This window comes from Cnephaeus nilssonii, assembly GCF_951640355.1.
Source record: "Cnephaeus nilssonii genome assembly, chromosome: 12".
NCBI lineage: Eukaryota > Metazoa > Chordata > Mammalia > Chiroptera > Vespertilionidae > Cnephaeus > Cnephaeus nilssonii.
Genome location: NC_137083.1, coordinates 48420490 through 48435403, shown reverse-complemented (window position 1 = coordinate 48435403; position 14914 = coordinate 48420490). Strand labels below are relative to the sequence as shown.

Here is a 14914-nt window from a genome sequence, read left to right as displayed (position 1 = left end):
AAAATAAAAATAAAATAGAACAGAAACAAAACAGTGACTGTACACAATAGTAATACATATTAAATTTAAACCAACTAACTGCCATATTTTTTATGTTAAGGAATAGAAAATATAACCTATAAGCCATTAAATATTTTAAAAATAAAATAAGAAAAAGGACTCCAAAAAGCATAAAAAAGTTGGTAATATCATCATTGCCCAATGAAGTCAGGTGGTACAATTAAAAGATTATGGACTATATAAAGCATGATTCTTAACCTGAACGAAGAGCTAAGCTCCTTCGATTTTATATACACTTTTAGTATCTCAGAATCAGGATTTTTCTTAGGCTAGGAATCATGGTTTTCTTCAGATTTTCCATATAGACTATACCCCAAATTATTTCACTGTGCAGCTAAACTACTCAAGGATTGTACATTCTCTCCCTTGCATTTCTCATCTACCATAGTCCCCTCACCCCACTACAGTTACTGTGACCTCCATATTTCCAAATCTTGTCCTTGTTTTACTTGATATCTCAGAAACCCTTAAAAGATTTAGCTCATCCCTCCTTGGAACAATCTCTCTTCACAATTTCCTGTTTATAAATTTGTTTTCCTGTTTCACTTGCTACTATTTCTCAGTCTTCTTTCCTGGACCTTTATCCTCTTTCCAGCTTGTTAAGTTTAGAGTACTCCACCACTCTTCTCTGTCCTAATTCTCTCTCTAGGTAAGCTTATCTAGCCCTCTGATTTTTATTCCTGACATCAAATGCCTATGTCTAAACCTGACTTCTTTGAACTCCACACACAAATGTACACCAGTCTGCCTGACATCTCTACTTAGATTTCTAATGGACATACCCAACATTGACTCCCTACCCCAGTCTCCCATTAATTAAATGACATTGATTTCCCCTCCATTGTTTAAGTCTCATATTTTTCTTGTTATCAAATTTTTGATAATCAATTAATGAGTCAAACCTGCCAGTGGTACCTACAAAATATTTAACAAATGTGAACACTTTTCTCCAGTGCTAACCTCGGTCCAAGCCTCCATCTTCTTTGTTCTACTTACTGTACAAGCTTCCTAGTAGGCCTCCCTGCTTTCAGTCTTGTTTCCCTAAATCCATTCATTGTGCAGGAGTTATGGTCTATATGGTGACTACAAACAGTGACTTAGTGAATACTGAATCATTGCTCCTATAAGAAATACAGGGTTAGGTTCCTACAGACCTCTGATCCCAACATTTGCATCAATTGATCAGTACATAACCTTGTTTTATGTGTGTTTCTGTTTAAAGTTACCTTGATTAATACATACGTACATTGATTCATTAACACTGAACCAATGGCTGACAGCATTATAACTTGGACTTGAAAGAAACTTACCTAAGCTTTCTTGCACTGAGGAACATGGGTCTATTATGAATAGAGATGCCGAAAAATTTTTATATGAACATTTTTACAACATATATTTTTATTTTGGTGGGTAAATATTTGGGAGGGGAATTGTTGGGCTATAGGATTAATATCTGTTATGTTTTTAAAACTTCCAATTTTCCAAAATGGTTGAACAAAATTACATCCCACCAGCAACATACAAGAGTACAGATTAACCCAGATCCTTTTAACTTTTAGCCACTGAAGAGGTTGTAAATGTATGTCATTGTGGTTTTAGTTCCCCTAATGACTAATGATGTCAAGCAATTGTTCATGTGTTTATGGGGGATTAATACATCCTTATGCATGATGTGACTTTTGCCCAGTTTTATCTTTCAACTAGAGGCCCAGTGCATGAACTCGTGCATGGGTGAGGTCCCTCGGGGTGGCCTGCGGGGATCGGGCCCCAGCTCACGCCTCTAGCCTTGCAGCCCCGCAGTCCCACCTGCCATCCCGCCATGGCCTGGCGCTGCCCCCTCACCTGCTCCACCATCCCACCTGCGGGGTGATCATTTGGGGCTGGGTGCCCGCTCCCCCCCCCCCCCGCCCCCCGCTTCCTCAGCACCTGGGAGCCAATCAGCACCATTCCCCTCCACCACCACTGCTGGTTGCCATCTGCAGGGCTACCGGTGAGGCCCCCACTCACACCTGCTCCACCATCCCACCACGGTCCCACTCTCGTTGGGGCCCATCGGCGCCGGCAGCACCTCCACTGTGGCCCGCTGCCAGCACCGTGTCAACACCTGCCATGTTCTGCACTGACCCTGGTGCTCAGCGCATGTCATAGCAAACGGTCAAACTCCTGGTAGAACAATTTGCATCTTAGGCTTTTATTATACAGGATTCTTGATTTTAAGAGCTTTTAGTATATTATTGTAATATGTTCTCTTATCAAATATGTTACTTTGTTTTGCTCTCTGTCTTGCCTTGAATTTTCTGAACCATGTCCAGGATAAGCAGGAATACTTCATTTTGGTGAAGCCAAATTTAACAGGTGATTTTGATGATGTAAGAAATCTCTGATAGCACCCACACCCTGAAGATATTCTGTTTTCTTTCAGAAGTTTTATAGTAGGACTTTTGTGTTTGGGTCTAAAACCCATCTAGAATTCATTTTCATGTATTGTTTACAGTGAAAAGTGAGATACATGTCCCCCTACATTCATTCAGTTGTTCCCACATAATTTAAAAAGGAAGAAACAAAAACACCTCATCTTTCTCCATTGAGTTGCCTTAATGCCTTTGTCAAAAAAATAATGGACCACATATGTGTGGGTCTATTTCTGATGTCTTTGTGAATTATTATAGCTTTATAGCAAGTCTTTAAATCATGTGATACAGCTCCTAATTTTATTTTTCTTTTTGCCTTATTTTTTAAATATTTGTGTTTTTTTTTTGTATTTCCTTATACATTGTAAAATATTATATCTATTTTCCTACTAAGGCCAATATTGGAATTTTTACTAGGATGGCATGGCATATATCTCCATTTATTTCGAGCTTTAATTTCCTTGGCAATGATTCGGAGGTTTCAGTGTAGAATTTTAAAAGTTCCCCAAATTTATAATTTGCAGACAAGGTAATAAAATTGACTAATTTGAGCCTTTTTTTTCTCAGAAGATTCTGGGTATCTGAAAAGAAAGACTCTGCCCATCCCTAAGATTCTACATATTAAATAAGCGACAGGGTCATTTCTAGCAACTCATGAAAAATGTCATGTGCTCTCCCCAGTGTATTAGCCTGGTGAAGGTTCCATTCTAGGGGCTCTTTCAGAAAAGGCATGTTCTCATGTGGCATCCTGTCTCTACCGAGACAGAAACACATTCGGCAGTTTCTTCAGCTTAAAAAAATAGAAGTATTCCATGCCTGCCCAAGAACCTTGTTTCATGTTCTGTCTGATTGTAATTGGTCATATATTATAGAAGGTAGTTTGTATTGGCATGTAGAAGTGAGCAAGATTAAATTGGATCAATTTCCCAATGATATGGAATTTATGTAGCTAAAAAGACATAGTATGTGACATGTTTATATAGACATGCATACTTTCTTTTCTTTATTATTGCATAAATAGCTAACTGATAACTTATGATGTATATTACATAACAGAGAACCACATAACTGCCTAAAGATGGATTCATATTCTAGGACATTTTTCTTTCAAGATTGAGTATTGAACAAAAGATTGAAAACTCTAGTCACTGTAATTTTATTTGAAACGTATTGAAACAGATGTTACATCTTGGTGTGCTACTGTATTTTAAATACTTTGTTTCTTCAGTATTCATTAAACCAGTCTTTTCTTCTTGTCTTTAATAAGAGTAACATCTGTTTCTTCTAGTTCAATCAAAGCAACCACCTCAAGAGTCTCACTTTAAAAATAATGCTATTAGAGAGACAGCCTAGATAGAATATGCTTCATTAACATTTTACATTTGCATACTAAACAAGCCTTTCTAACAATTACAAAGTTAGGGAGATGTTAGAGAAAATATTGTAAAACAATTTAGTCATCTTATGAAAAAAAATTAAGACCAGAAGGTGGAATATGGTTTTAAAGATGTTGGTTTTAGGTTAAAAACTGTCTTTGTGAAAATACTGGTTTCCTTTTGGAATGTACAGTTGAAAAGTTTTCATCATTAGGAATTGGTGAAGAAATGGAGATATCTATTATAGTTACATCAAATAATCTTTCAGTTTAAAATTAAATCAAAGTGTTGCAATAGTATGTTTTTTTAAACAAAAATGTTTTAGAAGATGTATACTGTGGTATATCTTAATCTCCTCAAAGTTAGTCACCATGAGAAATCCTTGCTTGAAATTGGATTTAAGTTTTGAAAATATAACACAGACATTCAGAACCACATCTATTAAATAATCTAGTTTTACAAAACTCATTTTGCTCAAGATTGGCTTTAAAAACAGTTGCATTTGATATTAACAAGAGATATATTGGGAGCTACCTGTCCAAATATTTAAAGTCCTCACCACTGATATTATACTACTGGATTTATATTGGGGAGGGGGGTATTCGTAAAGAAAACCAATTATAATAATTTCATAACAGCTAATGCTTATAGAATTAAAGTTTAACAATACAAGTTGATATGTAGAGAGCTATGGTCACTCACTGAATAAGAAACAATAACTAATATTTACTGAATGTTAATTATGTACCAGGTACTGTTCTAAAAGATAATATATGCCCTTAGTCCTCACAACCACCCTATGAAGCAGATACTTCTGTTATCCCCATTTCACAGAGAAGGGAAGCAAGCAAGAATGAGGTTAACTTGTGGGAGGCCCAGCTATTAGGTGAGCAGAAATGAGATTTGTATCCAGATGTCTGACTTGAGTCCATGCACTTGACCATTGTTCTATTCTGCCCCCCTAAGGGTGGCTCTGTAAGCCAAACACCCCTTCTCTATCTAGTTCAGTCTCTCATAGAGGCATGTTTCATATGTGCCTGAATAGAATAAAATCCGCAATGTAAGGCATTTCCCCTGCAAGATCATTAAGAGTACCTTTTGACTAACTCGCATATGTAAACTTTTACATGCAGCTTTAACAGCAGGTGTATTTGTCTTAACCTTGTCAGACTTCTGGCACATTTTTTGCAGAACAAGTCATCTTTACCTCAAAGTTGTTTGAATGCAGGGATTTTTTCCATGTGTAATGCTGTCACTGGACACGTTTTTCTAAGCTTCAAATGCCCATTAGCATAACATTAGGACTTTTTTTTTCAGTTGCCCCAAATATGGATATTTATGATGTCCACCTTGTTCAAATGTATTACACTTGTTTAGAAGGATATTTATAACAAATATACCAATATTTGTAATTGTGAGGTAATAATCCAAAGAAAAGTATTCGACTTAAGTTTCAGCTTCATCTTCTGTGAAAACAATGAATCAAAGCTTCTTTATTTTTTATTTGTTTAAATATATATATATGTATGTATGTATGTATGTATGTATGTATGTATGTATGTATTTCAGAGAGAACAGGCAAGGGCAAGAGAAATAGAAACATCAATGATGAGAGAGAATCATTGATTGGCTGCCTTCTGCATGCCCCCCCCCCCCACTACATACACAACACACGCTGGGGATTAAGCCTGCAACCTGGGCATGTACCCTGACTGGGAATTGAACAGTGACCTCCTGGTTCATAGGTTGATGCTCAACCACTGAGCCATGCTGGCTGGGCAAAGCTTCTTTATTTTTTTATCTAATGATATAGATATACTGCTTCCCTAGTCACGAGGCTCTGTTCTAGTGCTATTAGAAATACGAATTCATTTATTTCTCAAAAGAAATCTATAAAGTGGACATTGCTACTTGCATTTTAGAGAAGAGAGACCTGAGGCACAGAGAGGTTAAGTAAGTTGCCCAGGTTAGTAAGGACAGGAGCAAATGCAGAACCCTGGCTCCTGGACTGGCCCTCTTAACTACACACTGTTTCTTGTGCTCGGCTCCCTTGTTGCTCACTGTTGAGAAGAGTCAGTACAGCTACACATGTAGTGTGTGTAGATGGTGCCAGACACGTGTGGGCACTCAGGAAATTTGAGGCATAAGTCTCTATTTTTAAGTTCAAGCATCAGCACCCTTCTTTATCAGGCCTGTCCTGACCACTGTCCAGCCATGAGGAACACACTGTGTAGCAGGTATGGGTCCTTGGTGGGTGTCTCCCTTCTTAGGGACGATCATTGGCTATAGGACAGTGAGCGGAGGAATAACGCCTCTTTCACAGCAAAGGAGAAGTGCTGCTTTAGTCCTATCTAGTGATGTGTTCTCTGTGATTTATGTTCTTTGATATTTTTAATAAAACTTGGAATGATAGTACATTTCTTTCCAGAATAAATGTATTGGTATTTATTGAAAGTTTATATCTTATATCAATGAACTGATCAGCTGTGGTATTCTGAGTGATTTCCACATGGCATTGAATTTGAAAAGTTCTTAAATGTCATTAATGTTTCATTTCATATGAACTAAAAATTATTAAGCAACTAGAGGCCCAGTGCATGATTGAATCATGCACGTGTAGGGTCCCCTACACACTTTCGCTTTTCGCGGTGGAGCTGGGTGCCTGTCCGCTGGTGCACCATGCCTTTCAGAAGCCTCTGGCTAGGCGGAGGCTTCTGAAAGGCCTGGTGCCGGAGCAGACAGGCACCCAGCTCCCCCACTTTTGATGGTCCGTGGCCGCTGAGGGGGGCTACCCTGCTGTTGAGAGGCGCAGGGGGCGGGACTCCCGCCCCCTGCGCCTCTCAACAGCCACTGAGGGGGGCTGCCGCGGACACCTGGCTACCCTGCCATTGAGAGGTGCAGCCAGGTGTCCGTGGCAGGCCCCCTCAGCGGCCGCGGATCTGGCCATTGAGAGGCACGGGGGTGGGGGGGAGTCCCGCCCCCTGCGCCTCTCAACAGCAGGGTAGCTCCCCTCAGTGGCAGCGGATCCGTGCCTCTCAATGGCCAGATAGGCCACCCTGAGTCCTGCCCCCCAGCCTCCAGCCACCCAATGGTGGGCGTAGCGGAGTGATGGTAATTTACATGTTACTCTATTATTAGATAGGATATTGTTAATTTGCAAAATTCTTTAAAGAGAATTTTGATTTCTTATAGCTTCTCTGATGCAAAACTAATTCTGTACTACTTGTTTCAAATGGCAGATGGTCTAGGAAGTGATAAAGGGAAAACACATTTTGGAGCAAGTCTGCAAGAGAGGTCATATAATTTTATTGTAGTCTGTCTTTCATACAAAGTTGTTCGAGTCTCCCTTGCACTGGAAAGAAAAGACTCAGGCAGAGGTGAAATATGCTGAAACGATGGCCTCCTCTTTTTTTTCTCATCATAAAATGTGACAGCTGAGTTCTGAATAGTGGGGAAAACGGCTTCTTGAGTGTCAAAAGGTCTAGATTAGAGTCTTAGCTCTACAAACTAATAACAAGATAGCAGGTTTAAGAGCACTGATCCACTCATTATGAAGTGAAGAGTCAACACAGAGCTCCCTTTGCTCAGGTTCACAACATACAGCAATGGTTTTAATACCCATGAACTTATTTTAATGTGCCTTGGGGAAAAATGCTACAATTTGCTTCTCAACCCGGTAGTATAAAATTTCCATTCTGATTACAATTTTAAGAGAAAAACACCAATGTAAAAAAATACTAAAATCCATGTCCAGTGTGTCTCAGTTGGTTGAGCATTGTCCCATGCAACCAAGAGGTCACCAGTTAGATTCCTGGTCAGGGCACATGCCCCGGTTGTGGGCTCAATCCCCAGTAGGGGTCTGCAGGAGGCAGCCAATCGATGTTTCCATCTCTCTCTTCCTTCCTCTCTCTCTAAAAGCAATTAAAACTATTTTTATAGAGAAAGTACTGAAAGACATGTAGTATGTGATCTTCCAGTACAACAGAAATCTGACAGTGCAAATGCTGAAACTGGATGGTGTCTCAGTTTACGTGCAACACTCGTACTATGTGAGACAAAGAAATCACCAGAGACTGAGCTCTTGTACAGTGGCGGCAGCTAATTGGTGTGTGTGTGTGTGTATGTGCGTGTGTGTGTGTACGCACGCGCGCATGTGCATGTGTGCACAGTATAAGAGAACTCTGACCATAGATGCACAGAGGTTATATAACATACTTTCTTTTTTGTTTTGCTCGTATTTGTGTGTTTGTTGTAAGAATTCAGCCTCTGGAACCAAACAGATATATCTGAGTTACAATTCTAAGTTCTGATATTTATTAGGTACAAATGCTTACATTTTATTAGATTTAGTTATTTCACCTACTTATTTGGGAAATATATACCTATATATTTTAATTTTCTGTGAATTATAAGTGAGTTAAATGCAAGCAAAGTGCTTAGCAGAGTGATTGCCATAGGAAGTGTATCTATAAATACTTGCATATACAGAGACCATGAAATTAGATTTGTTTCTAGAGTGAGCCTTCAGGCTATTTTTTTTTTTTTATAGCATGCAGATGAAGAAAAATTCAAAGAAGCAGCACATTTTCTTTTGAGCAATTAGATAATTTTTCCCCCATTGAAGAATGGGCTTCATTATATTTGAGGCCCATTCCTATCACAGACTGCTGAAGCTTGCCTCTGGATGATTATTAACATGAAAAGTTCAAAATAATAATTGGAACTAAAATGAATAGAAATCACAGTTCAGGCTCAGATGTAGCAGTGGCTGCTACCAATAGGCTGCTTTTATCTTCGGTCCAGTGTCTCTAGTAATTAAGTTTCCTGGAGAAAATAAAGTAACCTTTTTTATTTTAATCTGATTGGAATAATAGATATTTTGCCATGAACAATTAAGCTGATGATCTTCTTTCATAAATTAATTTTGTGAAGAAAAGATTTTCACAGGGATTTTTAGAAAGGCTTTCTGGTCTACCATATAAGATGGGACACTCTGTCAGCTAAAGATATCTTACAAGTGACTTCCTCTGATGTGTGATTATTTAGGATTAAATTTGTGGAATGAACATTTGTAAGATTGATGTACTTGAGATCCTGACCCCAAATTGCATTTTAAAGCAGGGTTTATCACATTGCAAAGGCAAAAACAAAAGCCAGAATCAAAACCAGGCTCTTTTATGGTTAATCCATACTAAACCCAGTTTTGTACTTGAAAGAAAAATGTTATGGTAAAGATACAGGTCACCTACTTGAGAAGAAAGTTTTTCAGTAAACATTGCTACTACTTGTCAGACAGCTAACTGATTTTTATTTTATTTTATTTTTAACCCCTTCATTGATTTTTAGAGAGAGAGAGAAAGGAGGAGAGAGAGAGAAAAAACTCACTTATTTGTTGATCTACTTATTTATGCATTCATTGGCTAATTCTTATATGTATGTGCCCTAATTAGGGATTGAACCTGCAACCTTGGTGTATCTAGATGACACTCTAAGCAGTTGAGCTATCCAGCCAGGGCTTGATTTTAATTTTAGAATAAGGTTTTACATTTGCATAGTAATTTCAGCACAAAAAATTATATTTATCTATGTATATGTGTTATATATTTCATAGTTTGGAAGTCATTTACTATTAGTTACTTTAGAGCAAGGAATTTCGATTTTCCCTGTTGAAATAAAATGTGCTCAAATATGTAATACTGAATTAAAATTTGAACATTCTAAAATGAATACCTGAGAGGTGATATTTGTAATGATATTTACCAGTATAATTTGTAATGGTATTTATCAGTAAATATTACCCATATGTGACTATCTTCTAAGTTCCAAAAGGCCTTAATATTTTTCTTTAAAGTAGCATTCCTGTTTAATAGTATAAAGCAACCACTGGTTTATGCTTTTTCTGTAAAGGACCACACAGTAAATAGTTAAGGCATTGCCAGTGAAACAGTCTCTGTAGCCACTATTTGTTTTACTCTGTTCTTTGGCAATGTGTAAACAAATGAGTGTGCCTGTAGTCCAATAAAACTTTATATGGACACTGAAATCTGAATTTTATATAATTTTTGCATATAATTTAACATTTTCTTTTATTTATTTTTAATTATTAAAAATATGAGAATATTTTTACTTATCAGGCTGTACCAAAATGGACAGCAGCAGCCTGCATTTGGTCTGTAAGCTTTGGTTTGCAGACCTCAGAACAGAGCCTGGGAGCCGTCATCAGCATTTCATTGATTTACTCTCATTCCATTTTTTGATGCCTTTAACTGCTAGGCTTCTGTTTCTTTTGTGAAGCTGAAGTGTATCTTCAAATTACTTCTACCTGTGGATTCTACATTATTCTACCTGGAGCCAACTAACACAAAATCACTTCCCTTGACATAGCATAGAACTTTAAAAGGTCAAAGAAAGCCATTTTGACCCTTATAAACTTCTCTGTCTCTTAGTGTGTTTCTTAAACACCTTCCAGATATTTATGTTCAGTGGCCATTCTCTGTATGCTCCTTAATTTTCTAATTATTCTTCATAAAATAAACACAAATTAAACAGAAACTTTAAATTATTGTCTGTGTAATGGAGAGCTTGATAGGATTTTTGTTTACCAAGATCTTTGTCCTAAGCAACAATGAAATGTGATTATTAGGGGTGGGAGTTGTTGATATATTTTGTTATTTTTTATTTATTTAAATATAACCTACTTCATTATAAAGATACCTTGTTGGTAAATGATCTGATAATTTACCATGCTTATTAGTGGTCAGTTAGCACAAATAACTATAAAAATAGTTAATTTCTATCAACTGTACTTTCCATATGTTCTTATTGAGAAAAATTAATAATACAAAAACTGTTTATAAAAAGAGAGATATTAGACAAATCATAAATCCATTTTATGATGGTAGAGGCTTGTAAAGCTCACCAGAAAGTAAGTTATTAAGTTAAAATAATTCATCATTACCTTCCAAACAACTTTATTTACTTCATTCATTTTCCCAAGTACTACAATGGCACATTAATAATATCTCCTTAAATTGGTTTACATTATTCCTTACTTGGTTCAATGCGGAATAAAACACGAAGTTAAATAAACATGAAATATCAATTGTAAGTAGTACTGAATTTTCCTATATTAAGATATAACTAATTTTTACTTATAAAGTTCTAACTGTTGATATTAAACATTGTTTAAAACCGAATCATCTTAAGGAAATAAGTTTACTTTTATTTTATACTTTACAGGTTCTGGGTTGAACGATGGACAGTGGCATGAGGTTCGTTTCCTCGCTAAGGAAAATTTTGCTATTCTCACCATTGATGGAGATGAGGCATCAGCAGTTCGAACTAACAGTCCTCTTCAAGTGAAAACTGGAGAGAAGTACTTCTTCGGAGGTAAAAGACTGCCATTTTTTAAATCTTTTAACTAATACATTGCTAAAAATAGAGTTTCAATGAAGTTTGATTATGAAGTATTTATATTTGATTCAATGGACACAGTAGATATCAGGAAAATCAGTCATATCCCATTGTGTTAAAATAAGTGGCAAATTTGTTTCTTCATGATGAAGGTACTAAAATGACATCAGCATATTATTCTAGTCCAATTCGTGTATAAAGAATGAGATTCTGAATCTACTCATTTTCATAATATTATATTCTAAAGTCCTTGAATTCTATATCTGTCACCTATTCCTGTGTTATTACCCCAAAATATGGTGGCTTACACAGCAAGTATTATCTCACAATTACTCTAAATGAGGAAGTCAGGAATGGCTTAGCTGGGTTTCCTGACTCAGGAGGGTCTCTCATGAAGTCATACCCAAGCTATTGGGTGTGGTTACATCATTTGAAGCCTGGATTTGGCTGGGTGGTCTGCTTCCAAGAAGGCATACTCACTTGGTTGACAGTTAGTGCTGGCTGTTGGCTGGGGGGCCTTAGTTCTCCTTCATGTGGCTCTGATCCTTCAAGAGGCCTCTCCTATAGGTGATTGGACTGAGAGGGAGGGAGCTGGAGAAGGCGGAGAAAAGGAGTAAAGGGAAGGAGAAGGGAAAGGAAAGCCACAAGCAAGAGAGAGTTTCCCAGATGTAAGCCAAAGTTTTCTTACAATTCAATCTTGTAAATGATATCTTACATATACAGTTTATTAGAAGCTAGAGCCCCAATGCAGGAAATTTGTGCAAGGGTAGGCCATCCTTCCCCCGGCTGCAGGCACTGGCTTGCTTCCCTCTGACACCCGGGACCCGGCTTCCCTCCTGCCACCAGCAGGCACCTGGGACCTGGGCTTCCCTTGCAGTCCCTGCTTCATCTGGAAGGTCATCTGGTCTAATTAGCATATTATGCTTTTATTATTATAGATGAGTCACTAAATCTAACACACACTTAAAGGAAGGGATCACACAAGGACACAGGGGTTATTCAGACCATCCTAGAGATAGCCTACACATATCTTAGTTCTTAAGTAATGTAAAGATTAATAAGGAGGAGGATTCTCTTAATGATAAATGTTATTATATGTAAGAGAGTGTTGTAGCATAAACTAGAAAGTTTTCTATGTTGAGGAATGCATCCTGGAAGAAAATGATATATATTTTTTATCATTAATGAAGTATGGCAACACCTTTTATTAACGTGCTAGGTTTTTTTGTCTAGAGGAATATATCTTTTGTTAGGTTATTGCCTTTCTCATCTTAAATCATGCAATGTGAAATCTAAACAAATACATTGTATCATTAGAAAAGGCTTTGTTTAAACATTAAAGATATATGTGCACATATATTTGCCTCTAAAATATAGCTATTAATATTCACATGTATATTTATCCGCTTATATAAAATAAGTTTATAGATCATTATATGTATCCATTTTTTTCTAATTATTAGAATAAGTCTACTTGAGAGCAGCCATCTCTTACAGGGGTGGGAAAAGTAGGTTTACAGTTCATTGTGAGTATGTGAAACAGAGCATATTTTTATATTATTATTTATCAATCATTGTTATTATTTATTTGTATTACAACTGTAAATCTACTTTTGACACCCCTGTGTGTCTTGTTCCCAACCGAATCCCCAAGGTTCTAAAAAAGTTCCTGGAATACAGTAGATGATGAACAAATAGTTATGAATTAATTAGTAAATTCTGAAAAATAGGTGAGACAGGCATTTTATTCCCTGTTAATAAAAGAAGAAATAGAAGCCCCAGGAGCTTTACTGAGTTTGTAGCAGTACCTGGACTCCAGATCTCTGACTCCTGAACCAGGGAGTGTCTCCCTCTGTGTCATGGTGTGATGATGAGTGACAACTCGGAGACAGAAGTCCTGACCTAGACCTCTGCATCTGTAATCTTTCATGGCATTTTGGAAATTAAAATAAAAACTACCAAAGTTTAAAAAGGCTCATAATAAATAGTTAATGAGTAGATGAAAGTTAGACAAAAATGTCTTATTGATGTGAGAAAAAGCAGCCCAATAGCCCAATTGGTTTTCCTCCAAAGAGGTAGTTGATATGATGGGTTTTTGGCCAACAGTTGTTATTGTTGTCATAGAAAATGGATCACTATAGTCAGTTGGAAAGCTGTTGACAATTCCTACCCATCCAAGTGCCAGTGGAATATCTTTGGCTGTGGATGAGCTTGCTGATTGTCTAAGGCCCGTTTTGATCTATTTCCATCTAGATGGGTAAGCAAACAACTATAACCACAAATTTATGGCACAGAGTTTATAGGAGATGAGGGCTTTATAGATTGCCACTTACTTTACTAATTTTGGTTTTCAAACTGAGCAGTCTGCAGCATATTTTTTCCTTCTTGGATTGCTGATGTTCCATTGAGAAAAGCTGTCAGCAAATGGTTTTGATGCTTCCTTGGTTATGTCTTCATTAGCTGAGTCCTCAGGGTATGTAGAAATCACTAGGGGAACTCCTTACAATTCAAGTTCTCAGGTCCTCCCCTAGAACATGAAAATGCAAGATGCTGAGAAAGAATTCTAAACCTCAAGTGATTCTGACACCACTGATCTAAGGAAGAGAATGTAGATTGACCTCAGCCAAGTTGAATGCACATTGTTTTAGATTCTTTTTGAAAGACAACATCAACCCGTGAAAAGTGAGATAAGTAAGAAATAGCTACTTTTTAAATAGCTTGGGCACCTTGAAACAGTGAAGTAAAGTCAGAGTCCAAGGTCTAAGGCACAGGTAGATTTTTATTAAATGAACTAGTGACCCGGTGCACGATATTCATGCACATTAAAAGGGAATTAATTAGAGGAAATATTTTAATATTGCTATTTGCCCTTTCTCTATAATAGAAGTGTCAGAGATGAAAGAAAATTAGTAAAATGTATATGAAAATCTTCCTCTTGTCAGAGTCTGGGCCACACTATGGGAACCAGAGTCAAGTCCCCGCTCACCCACATGCGCCTCAAAATCACGCAAGACCCAGACCCAGATGGCCCCACCCCCATTTGGCTAAATCCAGACCCGGCTGGCCCCACCCCTGGTCAAGCCCCACCTGGTGGGGAACCCGGCCTCAGGTCACCTGGCCTGGTGCTGGGGGGCACAGTCTGAGGTCCCCCAGCCTGGGCCAGGGGGCATGCCTTGAGGTGCCCTGGCCCAGGCCAGTGGGCACGGCCTGAGGTCCCCTGTCAAGCCCCACCAGGCGGAGGGTGCAGTCTCAGGTTCCCCCAGCCTAGCACCAGGGCAGGGGGCATGGCCTGAGGTCCCCTGTCAATCCCTGACTGACGGGGGAGGCAGCCTGAGGTCTCCTGTCAAGCCCTTCTGGGTGGGGGGCATGGCCTGAGGTCCCCCGGCTTGGCACCGGGATGGGGCGTGCAGCCTGAGGAACCCTGTCAAGCCCCACCAGGCAGGGGGCGCAGGATCAGGTCCCTGCTGATTGCTTGTTAAGGCTCATTACGGGAACTTGGCCTCCACTGTGGGTGCAGCCATCTTGTAACAGGATGATGGTCAATTTGCATATTCCCCCATTATTAGATAAGATAATTGTAGCAAGTTAGCACAATATTGTTGATACACATCTATACTGATAAAAGGGTAGTGTGCAAATTGGTCAGGACATCCT

At 38.2% G+C, this 14914-nt stretch overlaps 1 protein-coding gene across 1 annotated transcript in view; it reads left to right on the top strand.

The window, feature by feature from the left end:
- CNTNAP2 (contactin associated protein 2) overlaps window positions 1–14914 on the top strand; it is a 1845950-nt gene that overhangs the window by 962816 nt on the left and 868220 nt on the right. Inside the window, exon 9 of the mRNA XM_079786825.1 lies at window positions 11087–11236. Coding sequence (XP_079642951.1) covers window positions 11087–11236 — 150 coding nt within the window. The remainder of the gene's footprint in view (window positions 1–11086; window positions 11237–14914) is intronic.